Consider the following 23,855-nt stretch of genomic DNA (forward strand, 5'->3'; position numbering starts at 1 on the left):
TATATTTTCAAAATATGATGTCAGAAAAATCTGTAGAAAATTATGTATGAAACAGACACAGTATTTTTGGTAAAGTAGGCTGTAATCATTTAAGATATTAGGCTTTAATCTCATCTTGTTTAGATGGTGTTTTTGCTTGAACAGGAGATTTATTTCTGCCATTATATTTCTTATGAGATTGTTCATATCAGGATAAATATGTGACACTATCTCTTCCAGTCAAATTTTAGACGGAATCACATTCAGACGCAGTTGCTCTATACTGTTTGTCCTCTACCACTTGCCGTAGTGTAGCTTACTGACGTCACACTGGCGGTTTTTTTGCACTGCTAGAGACGGATATGTATGATATGCACACAGTAAACGAAGTCTTAGGACCAGCAGCAAGCATTAATAAACGTTTTCCAGTTTTTCAGGTAACGGTAATGTAATGTTGTGTGTTGTATCATGAAACATTTCGCAAGAACATCAGGTTTTCTGTTATACAACATGAACAGTGAACTTTCTAATGTACAGCTCTGCCAGCTAACTAAATGAACATTAGCTAAACCTAGCTGACTGTTATACAGTCTGTGAGCTTAGTTTATAAAAAAACATTATATGAGCATTATCTAAGGATTCAACAACAATTGGGTTCGAAGATATAAGTTAACTCACTCATTACTTGGGTAAGAGTAGCTAGCGTAAAGCATAACGTTCTTGTTTGGTTAACTGCAGACAGCTAATGTTTTTAGCTGACGTTATGAAATGTGACCCCAAGTATTAGCCTCGTGGTTGCTGAATGTCATAGTTTACACTTCTAGGTCAGCATTTTTGTTGGCCGTTGTTAATATTGATCAGATCTAAAATGTGTTGTTGAACACATGAAAACATGCTTTCATCTTGTTAATGATTGCTGAACCATCAATGTTTTAGTAGCATTGGGTCTTTTGTGGCTGCTGGTTTGGATTGAACATGAACTTATCTTAAGTGTCATATTAGTTTAACTTTTGAATCTCTGTTGTATTGTATTACTACTGTTATTGTTCTTAAAGCAGTAAAGCAGTAGGTCATCTCTCTCCCCATTCTTTAGTGTATGAGTTGACCCAACGTGACCTCATGATGAATGGGGCTCGCTTCCTGGAGATTCTGGCTCACCTGGGTTACCCAGAAGCCTCTTCCCTGAATCCCTCAGATTTCGACAACATCTTTGATGGAACACCAGAGAACAAGGACTTCATGCAATTCCTCAGCAGTCTGAGTTCTCAGAATGTCCTGTCAGAAGAAGAATACCAGGCGTACCATGCTTTACAGGCATCTGGTAAACCCATCCTGTCAGAGCAAATCCTGGAGGAGATGGAGCTCCTGAAGGGTCCTGCAGGGTCCGTGGAGGAAGACGAGGAGAACGATGAGGAAGATGAGCTGAAGGGGAAGAGCTTGGAGCAGCTGCAGATGGAGCTGGAGGAGCTGCGCAGACACCAGCGCTTGAGGCAGAAGCGCCTGCATCAGCTGCAGGGCCTGAGGCTCGCGCGGGACGACCACACCTCGGCCGTAACGAGCTACGCGCAGAGCCAGTCCCAGAGCGAGGGCGACGAGGGAGGGGACACAGTCAAGGCTATCGCCAGGGAGAACATGGCCACCAACGCGGCGCTCCAGGACCTGAGGGAGGAGGTGGAGAGGCTGCAGAGACTCACACTGACGAACGAGGACGAAGCAGAGCGGCAGGAGCAGGAGCAGATCATGCTGGATCCGAATGCGATGCTTTCAGCTGCTTTACTCTCCCAGCTCCCGCTGGAGCCATACCTTCACAAATTCAATCTCACCCATCAACGCATTATGGATCACTACAAGGTAGGGGGGTGACCTGACCTCTTTACTCAGAGATAAATTTGATCAACTCTTTTGATTTTACTCAATTGTAGCAATCTGAGATCTAACTCATCCTGGCTACCTTTACCTCAGGCAAGATCTACGCTGCTGGAAGAAAAGCAAGGGGTGGAGAAGAAGATGGAGGATGAGGATGAGGAGGACGAGGCAGAGGCGCAGCACCTCCACACCAGGAACGAGATGGCCAAGCTGCAGGCGGCACACATGCTGCTGCAGGGACAGCTGCTCCAGGCGCGAGCAGAGGAGGCCGGAGCCAGCACTGCCAAGGAGTGGCTCAGTCAGCAGAGGCATTCAAACGTAAAGGTGAGAAACGGGTCAAGCAAGTTCTGTTAGAGTAGTGATTAGTGAATCACATACTGTCTTGTTAACCTGCTGAGATGCCCAGATTTGTGGAACAAAATATACTCTACTACATTCTGTTCATATCACGTACACAGAAACAGGAGATGGATGTAGTTACTTGATACTGTATTTACTTTGTTTAATGTTTTGTTGTTGATATTTTACTAAAATGTAAATGTTGCAAAAGTATATGTTTAACGACACCACTGACAGCATGTTGGCATCATTCCTTAATCCAGTACAGGAGTTTGTTATTTTACTGTAGTAACCTGACACAGATATTGACAAGGCTCCTCTTTCTCTCCCCACCGTGTCCCAGCTGTCGGCCCCAGACTCCGACGGCGGCCCTGCCGTGGCCAAGGAGCGCGTGTGCTCGGCGCTGTGGCGGCGCACCCAGCAGCTGTGTGCCGGCGTGCTGCGGGGCCACACGGCCGAGCAGGGGGAGCTGGCGGCACAGCACGCCCGCCTGCAGGAGCGTCTGCTGGGGGAGCTGCTGCGGCAGAAGGCCCAGCTGGACCTCCTCCAGAGCGCGCTGCAGCAGGAGCAGCGCGGCCACACGCGGGCGGCCGCCCACACGCGGAGCCTGGCGCTGGGACTGGGGGAGGAGGCCGCGCGGGCGGCCGAGCGGTCCAGAGGGCTGGAGCGGCTGCAGGAGGAGGCTCCGCAGGCTGACCCCATCCTCAGCTCCACTGACCCCACAGTAAAGAGGTAATAGACGCTACTTAGTGGGTTTATTCAGAAACAGGACACAGTGTTCATCGCACATTAAATGTGCATCAAAGCTCACCAACAGTCCAAACAAGAAAACCACATGTATTATCATAAAAGGTCCTCTGCAACAGGCCGATGAACTGCTTGTGCTATCATGTTTCCTGTATCATGTATCATGGTATCAGCAGATTTAAGAAAGGCTAGCTATAAATGTGTTATGTGTTATTATGTGTTAGTTATGCTATGGAAAAAGATCTTGAAAATGAAGGTGCGGGCGAATTGGTAATGGGAGGTGCTCTGTGTGTCTCTCTATCTAGCCTCTTTCACTCAATGCACCCATGCTCTGCGGTTCATACAGGTTGCTACAGGTGTACGAGGCTCTTGAGAAGACAGACAGTTGGTTGGCTGGCGCGGCCGACATCGCCACTGTGGCCTCCGAGCGCCAGGTCGAGCTCCAGCAGCTGGCCGAGGCCCAGCGTGAGGGGGTGTCCGAGCGGCTGCAGCTGGTGTCGGGCCTGGAGAGGGACGGCCGGCGTCTGGAGCAGTGGCTGGACCCTCCGCAGGGCGCAGCAGCGTCCGCCTCTCCGGTCGCCGCCTCCTCCTCCTCCCAGCTCTGCCCTAGTGCACAGGTATGTCTGAGCACTGCACAGATGGGTTACACACACATGCTGACACACACAGTTTCATAACACACACACACACCCACACACACACTAACATGGTCTTGCTAAGCACACGCTGACGCAGTTTCATTGCACACGCATGCTCAGCACATGTTAATGCTGTTTCAACACACACATGCTGACGGACAGTTTTATCACACACCAGTTTAGTGTGTTGCTGTGGATTTGAGGTTGGTGTGCTGGGATTCAGCAAATGATTAAATGCTGTAGGATGACGAAGGCCCAGAAAAGGGACAGACTACAAACACAGCAGAGCACTGCAGACCTTCAAAAACAGGATGAAACATATTTATTTATATTTTGACATCAATAACCCATTGTCCATCTCACCACTTCTTGTCATCCTCTCTGTTCTCACCTTCATCTTCCTCCTGTCCCCTTCCTATTTATCTTTCTCTCCTCCCTATCTTTCCTTCTCTCCCTCTCTTCTTTCCTCTCTCTCCCTCCGATGCAGGAGTTGACTCAGCTTGTGCGGGAGCTGGAACAGCAGTGCGGCGCCCTCTACAGGCAGCTCCAGGAAGTGACGGCAGAACGCAGCTCCAAATGCACCAAGGCGGAGCGCAGCGCCACCCTCAGGAGAGAAAGGGAACTGTACACTCTTTTCCACCTGGATCCTGCCGCTCTCGTTCGAGTGGTGGAGGACCAGGAGAACCGAGAATAGAACCTGAGAACATGAGCAGCAGCAGGCCAGGTGCCTGCTCTGAAAGGTGCCCTCTGAATAAGCTCATTCCCCTCAATTAGAATAACTGCTCAGGTGTTGCCAGCATACTGTTGGTGATGGGGAGGATTTTTTTAGATTTTGTAATGAATCAGTTATGTTTATTCTGTTAATTCATAAGTTAACTGACATTCGCCTGAAGATGTTTCTGACCAGAATATGGACGTGTGAATGAACTCTTTCTTAATTTTTCCATCACACTGGGTCTCGTTGGTGTTGCTGAGTTGACTGAGACAGTGTTGAAAAAGGTGTTGTTAATCACACCAAATGAGGAGATGAAATTGTTGGACTGTATATTGCAAAAGTTCTTACAGTATCATTTTTTTACGATGTACGATTTTTAAGATTCGTCATTCATGACACACATGACACATGATTTAATTTATATTCCATATGAATTGTGCGAATATTATTAACATACCATGAAATGTTAATTGGTATACTAGTGATGCTGCATTTCGTAGTTATTGACTTACAATACAATAATCCATATTCATGAATCTCAATGTAACCGCAATGAAATGATAACTAAACAATACTAAAAGACCCAAGGCACAGTCCCTTGTCTTGTCATTCCCAGTGGATTGTCGTGCTTTTTTTTTTTTGTATAAATGTATTCAGTCTGAAGCTCCGACAACAGAGCAGCCCTTAGGACCCCCCCAGTCCTGATCTTTCTCCCCAGCAGCTCCCATGGCCGGGCCCTGGAGGCTGCTGACACTCCCGAGGACGTGACGGGAGTGCAGAGCGGGGGCCTCGCTGAAGTGGACATTTTGTCTGCCACAGAACTCATTTGTTTGCTGTGACCCGAGGCACGCCCGCTGCACCGTCTCTGTTTTCAGTGGCAGGTTTAGCGACAACCTTGCGTGCATGTTGGCACCGTGCATTTGTCACCGCGTGCAATGATCTATGGCACATGCCGTACATGTAGTTAAATTATGTCACAGTTTGAAATTCCGTCTCAGACGCGAGGGCTGAGATGACGTGACCACATTTTATGCACACTTTTAGCATTTTATAGATGTCATCAAGGTTTGAGCTGCTCAGGAGGAGATTTATATGAGCCTCACACAGATTGCTAATCATGTCTGGCAGTTTGATTGCAACTGAGCCCCTCGTGCACAAGATGCTGTACTACCCCTTGTCCTGCGGGTGGCAGTAACACCCAATGTTACAGACAGTGGAGGCGTCTGGATGCTATAAAGCCATTTTTAGACACTGAGGTTACACCTCAGGAGTTCAGCATACTTATTTAATAGAGAACCTTCATTTGACTGAGTGTAGCGATAAGTGCACCGTACCCCTCAGCCCCGAGTCATTCAGCAAGGCAGAGAGGAGTCTAAAGTCCCAGTGCTAGACAGGCACTTTGGCTTTTGGAGCACTGAAAAAAGAGATGATGTCAGGGGGAAATCGGCGTGTTTTCAAAATGGTTCATTCACTACATGATGAAAGGGAGCGGTAGAAATTGCCTTTGATCTGTTTGTTAGGTGCAGGCAGGTGGTTATCGAAGAGCAATTTTTGATTTTTTTTTTTTGGTTGCATGAAATGTCTGCATCATGTCAGTCTTATCACTGTTCATACTAGTCTGTCGGCCTAAGTCAAGTTACTGAATTGTCAAAACAAAGCAGTAGAACATGAGCCGATTGCTTCATTTCATGTGACACAAGTCTATCTAATCTAACTAGGCCATCTCCATAGCCAAGAAGAAATCTTTCAATGATTTGAGTTTTACAAGCTCTTCCTCCACCTTTTACTGCCATACAGAAAAATACTAGCAATTTTTTACAGCAGCCCAACAGCATGGGGGTAAAAGGCACAAAAGGCACCTGCTCAGTGATTTCCTCTGTGTGAGTGTGTAGAACTGGCAGACCTGAAGACACACCGAGGAGACGAGCCGAAGCAGAACAGAGCAATTTTGGAAGGTGGGAAGCAAGTGCAAAGCAATCTCAGCAAGCAGAGTGAAAATGCCTGTCCATCTTCAGGATGCTGCGACTATGCACCTGGAGACCAGCATTTGTCAAAACCGGGAAAAAATTAGAGGCAACAACTGAATCGCTTTTTCTCCATGCCACCTCTCTTTAAGCATTTACCAAGCTATATCCCGTGCTTTCTGAGAGGATTTCCCTTTCAACAGGGATTTTAATTGGCAGTGTAGGAAACCAGCTAATTTACAATCCAGTTTCCCTTCCTCTGGTGTGCTCCTGAGAATTCAGGGCTGTGGTGGTGGATCGATAGTGCACGTGGAACCACTTATTGGAGTGGATGAAGTTAGGTAGTGCGTGAGCAGAAGCTGAACAAGTCAAGGCCACGCTTGGTGTGAGGCTGGCTGTGTGTGTGTGGGTTGTGGTGGCTGGCTCACTGCTGGCAGCTGTGTGTGTGGAGCTTTATCTGTTTCAGGACCACGGACAGCGGCTGATCTACAGTCGTTCACACAGTTGCGGCGCTGTGGTGAAGCTGGTTGTTATGAGTAGAGCACCACTGGGCCTGAAAAGCACAGCGTTGCCGTTGCCCACGTGGCGATTACATGGATGGGGCACATGCCGAGAGTCGAGTCTGTCGAGAGAGTTTTCGCAGCCAATTGCTACCCTCTACTTTCCCCCTGAGTGTTTACATTAGATACGATGAGAGAGCATTTCACTGATGCAGGGTGGCACATTTAGTGGTCAGGTGCTGACTTTCAAACAAATAAATAGCGCTGTTGTTGACGCATTCTCTAGAAACGGACTGACTGCTTGCTTGAGAGCAATTTGATGTGCACACATTAAACATTGACACACACACAGTCTACTTTACCGAGTGTCGTGTGTGTGCCAAGTGCTGTTGAGTGGAGCTAAAATCAACAGTTCAGTTTGTTGTTGTTAACAAAGAGCATCGGGGCATCAATGTCAAAATATTCTGTGGTGGGGTACAAGAGCGCACCCACACATTTTACATTAATGTGTTAGGAGCGCCGTGACACTGTGAACATATGCCACGTGAGAGGCTGGCGATATCTTCAGGAGGCGGTTGGCAAAGTTAGGTTACACCTTAATGCATTGAGAAATGTCCTAGGCACTCAGCCATGTGACTCCGGATCAGTCAAAGAAAGTGATGATGAACCTAACAGATGATGGCTATAAGTTCTATTCTGATGGATATGTGGGACAGCCCAGTTGCATAGCCAGGGATGAAATAGGACATGAATAAAAAAGTTAATCCATTTATGTCTATCTAACTTCTGAGCGTTTTTACAGAATGGGGTGAGAATTGGGAACAGTGGGTAGTCTGTCAGCTTGCCTTGACTACAATGGCCTGTGGCCATGCCTCTGCTGGCCTCTCTAATAACCTTAAATCCTCACAGCTCAAGGTAGACTAGCTGCCAGTGCTGGTAGCAAATTCCCAATATGTACTGTATAACAAATTGTAACATTCCTAAACCATGGTCGATACCAGTATGTGTACCGATCTATTCAGGGTTCATCATAGCTAAATAAGGGAAATCACAATTCACTTTTCTCAATCATTTTAGCGTTGAGACAAAATAAAAACACAAGAGAGGATTTTACAAAGTGTAGAGCCAAGTGTATTTCTCCCCCCTGCCATGTTCTACAGATATAGGTTGATCTCACAGGAGCACTACACTTTAACATGAAGAACCACAGCACACACTGGACAGCCTGTGCCAAATCTGAATGTAAAAAAAAATATATGAAATAAAAAAAGCAATGTAACAAAAATAATTTATAAATGCATGGCTTTGTATGATATGGCTAATTCATATGTGTTAGAGAAAATAATACGAAATATATATATATCTCAAATCAGAGTGCACGTGGAAGAAGAGTCCATTCTCCTTGGTTCGTGGAGACTGTTGTTGTTTGATTCAGTATTTATTTCATGTGGCAAAATTACCATATTACAGTGTAAAACATGTCTGTCATACATACAGGGTCAATTAAAACAAAAAAAAAGGCTGATCAGGAGAGTGAGCACAGGAAAAGATTGCCTCCAAAACCAAAGTGAGAAATATCTAGACGATACATAAATTGTTTAGTTTTTTTTTTTTCTCAGAGAGGAATTCATTTTTAATAATAAAAAATTAAACACAATTCACATTATTCTGATTGGAAAACAGTTTTCATGAGACAGATTTCTTTTTTCCAACTCTTTAATTCCTTCACTGTTTACTTCACGTTGACTTTGAGGAGTGGAAATGAGGCATCTGAATGCAAAGTTGGGCACGTCCATTTTTCCTTTCCACTGCAGCAATGCCAGAAAGTTCTCCCAGATTCACTTTTTCCACCATCCAAAAAGATCCCTTTCATATTCAATGTCTGCAGTTACGTGTCACTGGGGATCTGGCAGAAGTGCTTATTGTGGCGAATGAGGAAGCCAAGAAAAGTCTCCCAAGTGTTTGTCATTGTCTGCGTCTGTCTCATGGAGGAGGAAACAATTACACGCACAGAAACTCATACATATGCACACGTGAGCTCGCTCGCTTTTTCTGGCACACTTACACACACGTTTTTGACAATGTCAAAAGATTTTTGTCTTATGTACATAAATACAGTGTCTTTTAACTTTTGGGCTTTTTTTCTTTCTCTCTCTCTCTCTCCCTGCCTGCCTCTCTCCTGTTGGAGTCAATAACAAACTTAATTCCTTCAAATAGACAAAGAAAAAGAAAGCATCCCGGCTGTTAACTCCCAGTTGTATGATATCCTATCCCCTTTTTTTGAGACTTGAATCGGGACTTGATCTTTTTTTTTTGTTCTCTGGAGGCTACACATAAATGAAACCACAGCTCGGTAATAGTGCACACACTGTTCACACACCTGTTGGCAGAGAGGAGATGGTAAGGTGGTAAGGTGGAGCAATAACGGGTGCTAATCGGCCTCGCTGGAGAGTCCCAGGACACGGCAGAGCAGGCCGCTTCTTTTAATCTCGAAACAGGAGTAATGGACCTCTGCTTTTAACAAAAATAAGCCTGTGTTTCATGTCAAAACTTCAACCAGATGTGGTATAACGTCAGTTCCTTGCACCATAGAGTCCCAGTTTCACAACTGATGTCTTTTTATTTTGTTCATTACAACACCAGTCTGAGAAGATCAAACACTAATTTAATAACAGATTTCAGACCACTGGGACATTACTGCTTCAATAAAATTCCCTTTTAGGCTAATAGAATATAACAGTGGTCTTATTGGCCATTTGCATGTCTGTCTTGGCTCCTTTAATGTTATCTACTTACGCTTTCCCTTTTAAAAGTTCAAAGGGCAGAGTTCACAGTCTCCCTTTAGTTGAGATCAAACATCTATGTAGTTGCAGTTGCAATAGAGCCAGTCACGGCGAGCAGCAGTAAGACAGCTGTTCCCCACAGTTTGGGTGGGTCGGGTTGGGGTAGGGGGGTGGGGTAGCAGCTTCTTGCTGGTGCAGAACATGTCCCTCAACAAACCTGAGCGCAACCCTGGTTCTCAACAGAAGAGACTCTGCTTGTGCAAAGCCTCCCCCAGTTCACAATCACTCTCTTGTGGCTCAGTGCTAGAGCGAAACGAACAAAAATAAAGATGTACCATTGCTTCTTTTGATTGACCAGGGGGATATACTGACGTACTGTAGGGCAGATGAAAGCAGTGCCTTCGTTGTTGTCACAGCACTGTTTTTACTTACACGACTGCTCCCAAAACCTTGAATGTTGAACAGAAAATGTTAAGCAGAGTTTTAGCTGTGCTTAGGTTCCGTGTCATGACCAGGAAAGTTAGGAGCACCGTGATGTGGTCTCTAACCTTCTACTGTTTCGCAATATAAAAATAGCTGATAATCATGTGATGTTGAAATGGAGCCGGTGATCCTCGTGTCATTACGTAATTATTCATAATGACAAGAGGACCACACTGATGCCTTGAAATGTATAAAAAAACCTTCATGATTCTGTTTATTATTCTGCGTACGGCGTGGGAATGAATGTGCTAGACTTTCCCTGACCACTATCTCCTCCTCTCCAACCATCTTCTCTCTCCCTCTCTTTCCCTCTCCCTCTCTCTCTCTATACTTCTCTATCACTCATTCTCAGACATAATACTCCTTATCTTTGTTCTTTTTGCTCTTAGTGCTCGTCTTGGCGACGGTGGCCGTGGTGCCGGCCGTCTTCTCCTTCACCACGGAGCCGTTGCTGTCGGCGCCGGGGTTGCTGATGAAGTTGCGCCCCTGGTCCACCTGGTAGGAGCCCTCGTCGCGGTTGCGGTACTTGTACATGGCGTAGAGCAGGATGAGGATGCAGAGGGCGGCGGCCGCCACGATGCCCACCACCATGCCCGTGGTGCTGCTGGACTCGCGGATGACCTCGGCCACGCCCGGCGGGTTCTTCTCTCGCGGCGTGGCGGGCTGAGCTGTGGACACACGGGGGAAATCAGGGGGTGAGTGAGTGAGGCCCGCGGCCGGCGGGTGGCGCGAGGCCGGCGGCGCCGGCGGCAGCAGCATCTGGTCGCGGGTGTTCAGGGTGTTCATCTTGCCTGCGGGGACGTGCAGCTGCTCGGGGTTGCTGGTGGGGCCCGCAGCCCCTCCTGGAGGGACGGCCCCCGGCGGCTGCTGCTGGACCCCACCCTCACTTCCTGCGGCGGCGGCCGGGGGAGGGGGCAGGACTGTCCTATCGGTGACCATGGGGGTGTTTTTGTAAAAGTCCTCGTCGTCGGACTCGGTCATCTCCCCCGAGCCGAAGGCCGAGACCTCCACGGGCTCGCCGCAGTCCTCCTGGTCGGGAGGGCAGGGGGGGCGGGGGTCGGGGAGGCCCTGGGACTCTTTGGTGGTCTGGAGGGGGGTCAGGGAGGTGGGGGGCGAGGGGATGGCTGGGTAATATGTGATGCCAGACTGAGCGTCTTGGGAATCCACAGTCAGCATGGGAATCACTAAGTCACCTCCTAAAGGAAGGGAGAGAAATGAAAACGAGTTAGAATCAGTAAAATGCCACGCCCGGTGATGACTAGACTACTAGATGTTGTATACTCAAGTATAAAATACTGTAGTTCTATGGCTTAGTCTGTTACAGATTGTGATCGTATGTCTTTGCATTTGCTCCTTACATTTGTCTAAGCAGAATTACTACTTCAACATTTTCTATATGCATTTATTTATATTCTGAGTAAAATAGCAGAAATATCTTCAAAATATTTTCCAAAGAGTCTTCTCTTTCATCTCTTGCATTTTTCTTGGCTTCTTTTTTTTTTTTTGCTTAAATAAGATAACATACCATGGAGTTTGGTTCACTTACATCAACAAATAGGCCGCATGTTTTTTGCATGGGAAAAAAAGCAAATTACAAAAAAAGAAAGCTGTGTAAGATTGTCCTCACAGAGAAACACATTCTTTTCCCCAGCTCTCTTGGTCTTTCAGTGTTAACCAGTCAGACAGTCGGTCTGATGTGCAATCACAGGACTTTTCTCTCACAGTGTTTGGCAGTGAAGCGAGTGCCATTATGGTCACATGGGGGGAGTGAGTAGGGGGCTATCCAGGGAGAGATGAAAGGATCCCGGGCACATTGACTTCATGAGGTAGGGGTTAGTGGGGGACTAAGAGGCGGATTTAGGCAGGACATTGTGTAGGGATGGGGTGGTGTTAGTAGCCAAGGATGGACAAATGACATTGCCATCCTTTTGGGGAAAGCAGGAGAGCTAGTTTTCCAACCACAGGTACACAGGACAGGTGAGAAGATCCACCAAATATGACTAATGAATAATCTCACTGCAGTTACTGTACTCTGGGTATGACTAATGAAAAATAACTGAAAACTAAAACTTCATCTAAAATAGTCATAACACATTGGAATGAACATTAAGAAAATATAAACTGAGTCAGTGAATGATGGATCATTTGTCAGTCTTGAAATCTAACACATATAGCTGCTGTCAATTTAAAATATTGCTAGTAAAATTTCAGTGTTAAATTGAACACGTCATGAGATGAATTAAGGACAATCACATTATAATAATTTCCACACTTCATCCAATAGCATTTCATATCTAAGTATATTTAATTTTAAACAAAGTGCTATAATCAATGAATCATGGTTTAATATTAGGCTAAATCTAGAGTAAATCTGTGGGCTTCTCTCTTTGACTATGTATTATGATATGGACTGCAATAGATATCCTGCTATTCAGTTACAAACCTGTAGAAACCGTAATGTAACAGTATGGCTCTGACTCTTTTGAACAGAGACAAGCTTGGCAGACTACTAAGCATCTCTGTTGAATGAGGGGTGGTTCCTGTGCTCTACCGTTGACCTTAAAAACCTGTGGGGAGGCGCCAGCATCTTAATGATGCCACCCAGCCCCCACCAGCACCTCTCCTGCCTCAAGCTGTGAGAAATTAGGAGGGGATAAAAAAAAAGCTGCTTCTTGGTGCAACGTAGGTTTATAATAAGCGAGAATAAGAACAGGTCTCTGTCTGCTTGCCCTCTGGCTTGGCTTTTTGTGCCTTTTTTTGGTGATTGTCCCTACCCAGGGGGGAGAGGGGACATTTGGGTACCCAGGGAGGGAGCAGTGCCCACGGGGTGGGCGCAACACACTCACCTGTGCCCGGCTCGCATTCCTCCAGGTCCTCGTCGTCACTGGGGCACTCGGCCGATGCTACCAGCAGGTCATCGGAGCTCTGAGCGGAGAGAGAGAGTGAATATTATCACCGTGGCTTCTTTGATAAAAAAGGACATTTCTATGCTTGTTTGTGTTGAATGGACACATACGTCCTTAGACCATATTCTGGTCCATGAAGGTTGAAGTTGATCACATGGTTATCTATATCTGTGTAACACTAGTACAGATACTGACATCTAACATCCTGCATTTTGGTTTACTTTACTGAGTTTTGTGAATGTTATCTGACTTTAGCGTGGCCTTTCACTATTCTCCACACTTAAATCAGCAAAAATATTCTAGAACATTCAATAAAAAGTGGGGGTCCATATCCATGACAAAAACACCCTGAAGAAGATTTGTTTTCCATTGAAGGAAACCGGTGTAGGTCCAGCAGCACCGCTGTGCTGGTGCCATCCACCTCTTCCCGGGAGGAAATAGCCACTTTGTGTGTGATTGACATCGCTTCATCTCTTCCATTATCATGTAGACACTTCTAATCAGCCTGTGCTAATGAAGCGAACCTGTGGCTTTTCTGTTTATGCAGCCGAGCCCAAAGCAACAATTACCAGTCAGGGCTACTGTACAGATAAAACCCCCTCAGTGGAGATGACTCGACTGACTCTCTCTGTCTCTCTCTCTGTCTCTCTCTCTCTTTCTCAATTTTGATCAGTTTTAAACAATTTATCACAAATATTGCCGGCATTTGTCTGACAATGACAAAACCCCTCTATCCGTCTCAAAGGCCATCTCTGTCACCAGGGTATGTCAGTCGATCATGCTGTGCTTTTACTGTTTGATAATGTTCTTGTGTTAATATTCGATTAGAATAATTAAACACATTTTAGGATCTGTTTAGCTGTGGAATACCTAGGTTTTCGGATCAACAATACTAATCAGCATCCTTCACAAGCACTATATTTATTCAAGCGGCATCTTGTGGCAAAGCGAGACTCATAGATTATCTTTACTATGGTATGGTACGTTTAAATAGCACTGACTAAATGCCACTGTAGTATGACTAATTCGCAACATGAAAGGTTAACTACAAGCTATGTGGTCCTGGAAGGCTGGAACACATAAACCACTCTGATTTAGGCAAAGCAAATGGTGCATTTATGGTGCATTACGACTCGAAATGTTACCTTCCGGCCTTTGCTCTGGTACAATCTATGTGGGAGCAATAGCAACATGGCGGTAGGACATGGACATGTCATGCAAGGAAATGTGAATTTATACATTCTGAGAAAATGTTAACTTCTTCCGCCATGCTTCCACAGAGCAGCAGAAAAAGGGTCCATACAATTCTAAAAGCGTGGGGCCATCAGCAAAGCAAACCATCAGAAGGGCGGCTCTGCCAGCATGGTCTAATTTCTTTCCGGAACATTTCTATAGTTTGTAGGTCATGTTGGCTATTTGTGATGTCAGCAGACTTGATGGTAAAGTCAGTCATACTTTGCTACTCCAAGAGGCCAGTTTATCCAAGTGCTTTCATGCATGCCAAGGTCTGTTAGCACTTCTCACAAAGCTGCACGCTGAGCCGAGAACAGTGAAGTGAACAGTGACGAACAGGGATGGACTTGGCAACTCTCTAAAACCTTAATTCCTCCTGTCAGCCATTCAGAATGTATTAAATCTAATTTCATTGAATTAGTATTCCCGTTCAAATATCGTCCGCTTTTACAAGTAATTCCTATAACAAGTCACGACAGAATTTAGGCTGATCTGCATATATGAAAATGAGTATGGCAAGCAATTATTACATAGTCACGGACACATTTGCCAATGTTTTACATGGGCCATCATAAATGACAAATAGCGAATAAATTACAGTGTTGAATAATTGAAAACTACACTAACTCCTGTATGATGACATTGATGCTAAAAACAGCTTTACATAAGATATGCCCCCGGCCTCACTCTAGTCCTGCAAATATAATGGCCGCTGTGATTGAACAGCCAGTCAGTAATGCGATAGTCACTTGCTCTTGTCCCTACTTCATCTTCATTTTCTATGCTGCCTTGGACTAAAAGCGTTTGCCAACTAACTAAGTTTCATACTATACAAACTGTGTTACAGTACATGCCTACTTTCATAGAACTAGTATTTCACCCTACAACTGAGACATAAAATGACTTCCCTAAATATGTTAAGTTTAAATATGCATTCTATTTTATGGTAATGGAAGGTTTGATTGGACTGATTTCTCACGGGATGAAGTTGATGAACAGCATATTCATTGGCGAGGCATGAGAAAATCGAGTGTTCATTACAGAGCACCTCTTTAGATATTGCATCTGTAAAACTCAATTTGCGCTGAACGCTCTGATATCCTAAAGCTGTTGGCTTTAACTTGTAAATCTCTGGGCTCAAAATACGACTGGTTTGCCATATGTGTTGACTGCGAGGAGTCATTCAGTAAGTAAAATACTGATTAGGAGGGATTAAAGGACGTTAGAGGGAGATGGTGAAGGAGAGAGACCGTGCGTCCATCCATGAAAATCGGAGACTAATTCTGAAGCTACCGCAGCCCCACTGCGTGTCATCATTTATCAGCTTTTAGCGAGACCCCCCGTTTTGTCCACCGCAGCTTGAAAAGTCCCAATATCGCATGACAGCGAAAAGGTCAAACGATAACATGATCGAAACTTTCTCTTATCTCACAGTCCATTGTCTGGCATATTCGTTTTCTCACCACTGGATCCTCGCGAGGTACTGATCCAGTTTGGCTTCTCATATATCCTCATCGGCAGCCCCCAGAAACATTAATATTTGATCAGGATCGTGGCAAGAGGCCGCGCAAAATGATGGCTCACACAGAGCCCCGGCTGCCTCACTCGCAGCTGGATTATGAAAACTAATGGTGTGTTAACGTTTAATGGAGTCTGCTTCAATGATAATAAGTTCATTTTCACTGACTCCGCCAACCTCTCTCTCTCTCTCCACACCCCCACCCACGCACACCCTCACCTCCACCCCTACCTCCCCCCACTCCACCCTTTTACTGACCTGTGTGATGCTGTCTTTCAGACTTGGGGAGCGCTGTCTGCGGGTCGTGGTGGTGGCCATGGTGGTGGTGGTCTCCATGATGGTGGTGGACATGTCGCCGGCGGCCGGCGGCGTGGCCGAGGTGGTCTCGGCGGACAGGACGGACGGCGCGTCGCCCACCAGGCGCAGGTTGCCCTCCACCTGCACGTTGGCGTCGCCCTCGGCCGCCAGCTTCAGCACCTGCAGCCCGTTGTAGTAGAGGCCGGAGATCTGGCCCTGGAAGGGGCGGCTCTTGTCCTGGCCGCCGATCTTGATGGCCGCCTGGCTGTTAAAGATGGTCAGCTGTCGTCCTGTGATGCGTCGGAGGAGTGAGAAAAGAGACAGTTTGGAGAATGAGAGAGAGAGAGAGAGAGAGAGAGAGAGATTGACAGAGAGAGAGAGACGGAGTGAGGGAGATGAAGGGGGGAAAATAAAAGGAGCAAAACGTAGCACATTATTGAATCTGGTTCCCGGTTTTTCTGATTTTCTGATTAAATATCAAGGACCACCAAGTGATACAAACAAATATATGGCTTTCCACCACAGTACATTAACACTGACAGCACAAGTGTGCATGACAGCCTCAAAAAAAGAACATTACGAAACGCAAATCATTGGGAAACAAATGAGCACGCATCATCTAGGCTATGCCTCAGAAGTCATATGAGACTTCAGTGGGAGATAATGAAGGAAGGAGAATGAGTGGAACTGGAGGACAATATTAATGAGAGTGCAGAGAGCCTCTGATGATGTTTTATTTAGACGCAGAGGCCTTGTTTCTTCTAATCTGCATAGAGGACGACCTGGTCGGCCACCAGCTCCAACAATAATGGGTTCAACTTCCCACCACCATCTACAGTACGTAGAAGACTTTCCCTCCCCTGTTCTTGCTCCATGCACAGACATATGGCCTCAGATCCACAGTAATGAATTACACAAACTCTCTCACACACACACACACACACACACACACACACACACACACACAAGCGCACACACACACACACGCACATACTGTATGCACACCCACCCACGCACACACGCATGTGCACATGCGCACGCACACACACACACACACACACACACACACACACACACACACAAGCGCACACACACACACACGCACATACTGTATGCACACCCACCCACGCACACACGCATGTGCACATGCGCACGCACACACACACACACACACACACACACACACACACACACAGAGAGAGACACACAGAGTGCAAATGACTTGGGGTCCCTCTGTATACCTTCATCTTTGCAATTAACTTGAAATGATCTGTAGACTGAAAGTCTGAGCTGGGAAGCAATGAAAAACTGCTCCGCTCGATTGGAAAAAATTAACTGGGCTGAATCACACCTTCACTAAAGACAGCCGATGAATCACACATATATGATTCAGTACATCCAGAATTATAAAATTCTAATCTTCATTTAATGTTTCAATAACTGGTTTAAAGATTTTTTTCCAGTCTATTTACAGATATGTCACATTAAGAGTGCAACAGACAATGCAGCCTCTATGGGAAATTATTTAACCAAGATAGCCAAACGCTAATATGTCAATCTCAAGCTTGTTAGTTTAGGAAGTCACTGAAAGACTGAAAGACTAGTTGTTAAAAACTGGCATCAGTCCAGTCCAGGCTAATGTTGTCTATTTAAACTGGCAAATGATGTGCTCAGCCTCAGTGCATTATCAAGTAGGCTTTTATAATGTAAGGCCGCTGGTAAGAGCCTCTTTATGGTTAATGGAGGGGATCCTCAGGCTTTTGAGGGCTACAAGTTAAATGAAGTTACTAGGCCAGTAAGGTGGCACATAACATGGAATATATGAAGAAAAAAAAAAACATACTACACTGGTATTGAATATGTCATTTTACTGTATTCCATCTGTGAGAGTAATTTAATACTACACTGAGATTCATTCCTGAAGTTAACAAATGAGTCGCAGTGATATGGCAATTAACACTTGCTGTTGCTGAGCATTTTGCCGCATCTGTTAGTGCTTCCTCTTCTTATTTTTGCTTTCACCTTTCTGTAGCGGATTTAACAGCTTCACAGACGTATTATCTCAGACTTGCTCTTAGACACTAGAGCCTTACGGAGATGTGGAAACTATAGACTACAGTATCTCAGCAAAACAGGGCAGGGGGATGTTTTCCCTTTGACTCTGAGTTGAGTTGATGTCTTTAGGGGTTCATAATGAAATCAGAATGAGAATTAGAAGCATGGCGTTATGATTTTCAAGAAAGCTCTGGGCTGTGTCTTCTTTAGAGAGGTCTAACCCACTGGGTAATGAATTTGATTAAAAATTAAATATTTACAACCATTTTCTCTATTTCATGGCTTAAAATGTCAGTTTTTAAAAGGCTTGGCATGCTCCCTTTTATTTTGAAATACAAGAGGACCATTGAGTCACTAAGTCCACTAAACAGCAAAGGGAGCAATGAGGAGGCTGTAGGTAACATGAAAATGGAAAGAGCTCTTTGTTTACTCCTTCTACTAGACAAACATAATTGCATTTTTTTTTTATCTGTAGTTACTTGATAATTACTTCAGAAACTGACTCAATACTGTCCACACAAACTTATTAAACTTTCAGGAAATTGCCACAATACATGTTTAATTGGTAATACAAGGGGGTAAAACAGTTTTTTAGTCTTTATTAATCAATTAGTGGTAAGGCATATGCTGTTTGGCCAGGCATATAGTCAGTGGTTGTGATAATAACATTATGTTGATCATCCAGCATGTTAGAAAAGCATTTAGTATATCTACTGATAAAAGACTGAATTAAATGAAGAGAAATGAAGAGTTGTTTTTCTTTGGAGATCATATTTATAAAACCATTTAGATGTGCTCTTCCTATTTAACTCCTGACTATTTAGCACAGGGGTTAGAGTCTGAGGTTAAGCACTGTTTAGAAAAGACTGTTTAATGAGAAGTGTTAGAGGTGTTAGAGGGGGTTCACAGGAGCAGACATACGACATATAAAAACCAGCATCTATTTACAGACAGTTATGATGGAATATTATTGGAGGGTTAGTGGGGGTTATTGTTACGTTATTACACCACCGTCTCTGACAGGATGCAGTTCTAGGTGTGGAAGGAGAGGAAGACACTCAGTGGAGATCGTTTGGCCCAGTGCGGCATGTCAGCCATTTTGTTGAAACTCTTTGCTGTACAAATAATCGAATCCAATTGATGAAGTTCTGATTATGCTATGTGGAAGTGTACCACTCTATGAGCGTCGCTATGAACTGCACATCTCTCAGAGACATTGTGAAGAAGTTAAATTTGTTAATCAATTAATTGTTTTTACCTTTGTCGAGTAGCCACTCGTCAACTACCCGACCAAGCCTGTATGGGATTCTTTGTCTAGCAATTGCCAGCCGTTCATTATCATAGTTCCCTTCAAAGAATTTAGAAAGACAGATAGGAGGTTAACATCAAGAAGTTCATGGGTCACAAGGAGAAAGACATGGCATCAAATCTAGCAAGTTTAGCAATTCTGAATTAGCTTTCGGGTTAATGCGCCAAAGTTAGGTTTATTTTATGGTGGGTTAGAGTTCAGATTTATGACCATCCTCTAGTTAGAAATATGTTTATTTATATTTATAGGAGACATATTTAGTATTGTTTAGTCATCATCGTTAATGTTGGATTTGATATAAATATTCCCTGGAAATTTGCATCAAAGAGAGGGAATGAGGCATTAAGGCAACATATCAATGCATGCAATTTTAAGATAAAACAGATCAAACATTCACATACTCTGACTTTTAATACATCTTTAGAACGGAATCAGGAAGACATTTTCTCAAACATGCTTGTGAAATGTCAAGCACATCATAAATAACTCAAAGGCTCCCCCACAGTGTCTCCAGATGAATACAAAATTTGGATAAAATAAACTACAGCAAACACTTTCCGGTATAAATCATCAAGACAGTCATTCATATTGCACACAGTGAGTGCAAAGCTCCAGGTAAAAAAAAAAAACCCGAAGATGTTCTTCCACTGATGAAATAAAAAATGAAAAGAACACGGCTCCCTGGCACTGACTGAGCCTCGGTGTGTGAGGAACTCTGACAAGTGCGCTCTTCGGTAAACAGCAGAGGAACTCCCTGAACGGCGCCCATTCAGAGTGAGTGAATGATGAGGGGCTGATATAGTCTGCCCTGGGATTTTACTATGGAATCTCCGCTAGTGCCTTGGCACAACATGTCATTCTTCCCCAACAGTACGAGTCTCATTCTTCCCAACAGTGTGACTCCCAGTAGCAACTTCAGTCAACGCTAACCAACTTCCAGTTCAATTTTTATTTTGTCATTCCAGCCATAGCTGTTTAAACACACAGAGGAGTGAAATTACCTCAGGACCAGTGTGTATGTACAAACTGTTAAAAGTCAAAATAGAGATGTCACTGTGAAACAGGCATGGTGGGTACACAGTTTTCCTTCAGAGGCAATTTCCAACCTGAAATACCTCCTTGAGCTATTTGTGAAACCTCAGATACAAAAGGTTTACAGCAAAACCGATGATACTAGGCAACTGGCATGCAAAATTTAGCTTCTGGCGGTGAATAGGCCGAGCAAAGGATGATCTGAAAAGAACATTACAACTATCCGCATATGGAGATGACACACTAAAATGCATATGTGGGCTCACAATGCGTCAGAGTACAGTATAATCACAAAATCCATAGGTGGTAACAGAATATTATGTGCTTACATTCTTTATTTCCCAAGACCTATCCCATATGAGTCAGCCTTAATCACTGAACATGGCAAGTCTTTCCACTTAACAAGCCAGCTGCTGTTTGTTGATATTATGCTTTTTTAATTTTGAGAGTGGATAATCCAAACAGTGAGGTTTACTGCACTGGTTTCGGTAAAAGTAAAAACATTCAAAGAATTGATGCAAAATGGTGCATTCGTAAGTATCTGGCCTGCAGTGTACACATCGGGCCATCAGCCAGTGGCATTTGAGTGAGCAATTTCGCCAAAGTGGACAAAGTTGCAGGATTAGTGAAGAGGGCATTAAGAACTGTTCAGGTGGAAAATTGCATTACACAGCAGTTGGATCTGGCAATAAAACTACCACCTGAGTATATAAGATGGGGTGTTAACATTCAGCGGAAGATCAGTTGGTTATTGAGTTGGTTGAGTACTCTCAACTCAAATTAATTGCTAAATCTGGCCGGTGTGACTGTGAGCGTCGGTCATGACTCATTGCATGCAGGCTTGAGAGAACAGAAATGAGAACATAATACTGTATACAGCAACGCCGCTGACAATCAATTGTCAGAGAGAATATAAAACACATGGTGGCGAGTTGATTAAACCCTCATATGCATTTCAAAAAGCATCAGTAAAAACGATTTTGTGTTCTAATGCCAGTATGTATTCAACTCGACCAAACTTTACAAGGCCTGTCTTTCTGAATCTGTGAAATTCATTTCAACCAGACTTTTTTAATGAGGGGTAAACACAACCTATTCAACTACAATTTCAAAGATAATGACATAGCAAAGTCTAACACTATTATATGACTGTATGTCTATAGGTCTGCATGTCTACGACAGTAAAGGGACCATTATCTTAATTAGTAGCAATTAGATAATCAGCAAGCCCTGGCAAAGTGATCGTTACCATGGATCTAAAACATATAATCATACTGGGCTTTTTTCTCAGTACTTTCGACACGAAAGGGCACAAATGGATTGGATAAGAGACTTCTGTCATTTTCAGGAGCCATTTCTCCCTCACTCAGACACAGGGGCTATTTCGGTCCCATCTGGCTGCCTGCCCTGGACTCTGAACGAGGCCCAAGCATCGCACCTTCCTAATCCTGTTTTAAAGGCTCTAATGTGTGACAACAGCACAGGCAAGCCCCAAAATAGCACATTAAAAAATAAACAGCTTAGTCGAGTGAGTAAATGGCGGACGAGCCATTTTCTTCAGCGACATTCATGGCACGAGAATCTCATGTGTCCTTGACTACACAATTCCTGTGTGTCCTCCTCTGTGAGACTACATATGAATGTAACTGTTGAAAAGCCTGTAGTGATTCTGAAGGTAAAGCCGTTGCAGTAATCTAGTCTAGCTCAAGCGTTAACCCTGGAGCTGTAGACTTTGTAGCTGTAGACTCTACCATAATGGCACAGTAAAACTTGAACATTTGCAAATTACTTTATCTAACTAAAGAGAGACAAAAAAAAAAGATAATTGGGTGTGTTTTTCTTATCATATATACTGTCTGCACAAGCCTATTCAAGTTTGCCTGGTTGCCGAGGCCTGTGGTTCTGAGGAGATCTCCGATCCTGCACAGTAATCTTGCAGGCCTAGTGGGATCCAAATTGAATAAAAATTGAAACACTGCAGGGGAAGCTATTAGAGAGACAGAAAATGTCTTCCTGTTCAACAGCAGCAGAGTGAAGAAACAGGTCCCTGAGCACACAGTGGAGGGAAAGAGAAAGAGAAAGAGGAGAGAGAGAGTCTTCCTGGACCGCACGGAGGAAAGAAAGATAACAATCGAGTAAAACACACACAGTGGTTCAAAAAGACATTTTTTTTAACCTTTTTGTCGTAGGCTGACGGAGCTATGGTGTCGCCTCAAATATGGTAATGTTATCAGACTCACACAGACAACCAATGTCATTATATACATATTTAATAAAGTCATTGCTGTCGTCGTGTGTCTCTCACTGAAAACTGCAGTGAGAGGGAAGCTGAAACTGTGGCTGAGCTGCTTAAGGAACGCCAGCGTCAACAAATCCCTGCTAAAGGGGGAGTCATATTTCCAGCGGTATATCTGCCCCCTTCCTTTCTTGCCAAAAACCCAAACAAGCTTTTTTTTAAAACAAGTGCAAAATGCAGCACATCGACGGCTGGGCAAACTGAGTGAGGCGAGCCAACTTGGGGCGACTGTGTCAATTTCTGATCATTATTAGATTGTTCATGCTGTAGTTATCTGTGCTCTCCATGTGGTGACTCTGGGAATAGTTAAAAAGTGAAATATTACGCTTCCCAATAAAACGCCATACAGGCTCCAATTGGAATTGATTTGCACTTCGCTGCAAGAAAAAAAAAAAAAAAAAAGACAAGCCTGCAACTTATTTCTGAATTCCTTTCCTTGCCATGGGGTTCTTTTAGAATATTTAGGATGTCTTGAAAAATAATGAAATAATGGATCTGTTAGTTTACTTTTTCAGTAAAATACTTTTTGTTACTCAACATCATTCTGTTTCTCTTTCTCTCCACTCTGGCAAGGGTTACAGATACATCAACACGGGGGGGTGTTCTTGTTCACCGACCGTCGTCATCTAACCATTTGACCCCCCATGATTCATCTGGTGTCCTACCTGCAGGGTAGCGTTCAATGACCGGTTGGTTGTCCACTTGGAGAGTGGCATTGCCACCACTGCGCGTGAAACGCACCACATGGTACTTTCCGTCGGCCACTGTGATGGCAGGCTCATTGATGGTGATGTCATCAGTCCCGACATTGAATATGACTCCTATTTTTCCCTCTTCCTGTAGAACAAGAAACAATTCAAATATGTTGAGAAAAATCTGATAAATGGAGCTATATGTTTCAACACATTCAACGTTTTTCAGAGATTCAGCGGACATTGGTAATACGGATACGGAAAGAACTTGATATCAGTTAAATGCTCATCCATCAACATCAAAACTGCAAATGAAGGCTAATTTTCAGCGTTGTTCAGTGTCCTTGCCCAAATGTTACAGGACGCCACAAATGCAAATACCTATTTAGTTAAACCCACAAAAGATAGATTGAAAAAGCGCAAAGCATAAAATGACAAATACAACAGCCGTAAAAAGCAAAAGGCAACATATAGCCGACAGAGCCAGCATATAAAATGGCAT

At 44.3% G+C, this 23,855-nt stretch overlaps 2 protein-coding genes across 2 annotated transcripts in view; one reads left to right on the forward strand and one right to left on the reverse strand.

Moving 5' to 3' along the window:
• The first annotated feature begins 295 nt into the window (after window positions 1-295).
• LOC134080335 (HAUS augmin-like complex subunit 3) lies at window positions 296-4,871 on the forward strand. The gene is made up of 6 exons (XM_062536722.1): window positions 296-416; window positions 1,073-1,830; window positions 1,942-2,169; window positions 2,528-2,916; window positions 3,278-3,548; window positions 4,057-4,871. Exons 2-6 carry the CDS (start codon window positions 1,099-1,101, stop codon window positions 4,261-4,263), a joined length of 1,827 nt encoding a protein of 608 aa, XP_062392706.1. The 5' UTR covers window positions 296-416; window positions 1,073-1,098; the 3' UTR covers window positions 4,264-4,871.
• A 5,102-nt stretch (window positions 4,872-9,973) lies between these two features.
• nrxn2a (neurexin 2a) overlaps window positions 9,974-23,855 on the reverse strand; it is a 156,372-nt gene continuing 142,490 nt past the window's right edge. Inside the window, exons 16-20 of the mRNA XM_062536723.1 lie at window positions 23,327-23,494; window positions 19,283-19,372; window positions 15,931-16,259; window positions 12,835-12,939; window positions 9,974-10,677 (exon numbers count right to left, since the gene is read on the reverse strand). Of these exons, the coding sequence (XP_062392707.1) occupies window positions 10,363-10,677; window positions 12,835-12,939; window positions 15,931-16,259; window positions 19,283-19,372; window positions 23,327-23,494 (1,007 nt within the window). The 3' untranslated portion in view covers window positions 9,974-10,362. The remainder of the gene's footprint in view (window positions 10,678-12,834; window positions 12,940-15,930; window positions 16,260-19,282; window positions 19,373-23,326; window positions 23,495-23,855) is intronic.

The sequence above is a fragment of the Sardina pilchardus genome, chromosome 5 (assembly GCF_963854185.1).
Source record: "Sardina pilchardus chromosome 5, fSarPil1.1, whole genome shotgun sequence".
NCBI classification, from domain to species: domain Eukaryota; kingdom Metazoa; phylum Chordata; class Actinopteri; order Clupeiformes; family Clupeidae; genus Sardina; species Sardina pilchardus.

Bases quoted from the DNA above. Each gene is read 5' to 3' on its own strand.
- LOC134080335 (XM_062536722.1), top strand. From the start codon at position 1,099: ATGATGAATGGGGCTCGCTTCCTGGAGATTCTGGCTCACCTGGGTTAC. The intron at 2,917-3,277 runs GTAATAGACGCT...CGGTTCATACAG, and splicing joins ACTGACCCCACAGTAAAGAG to GTTGCTACAGGTGTACGAGG. The intron at 3,549-4,056 runs GTATGTCTGAGC...CCTCCGATGCAG, and splicing joins AGCTCTGCCCTAGTGCACAG to GAGTTGACTCAGCTTGTGCG.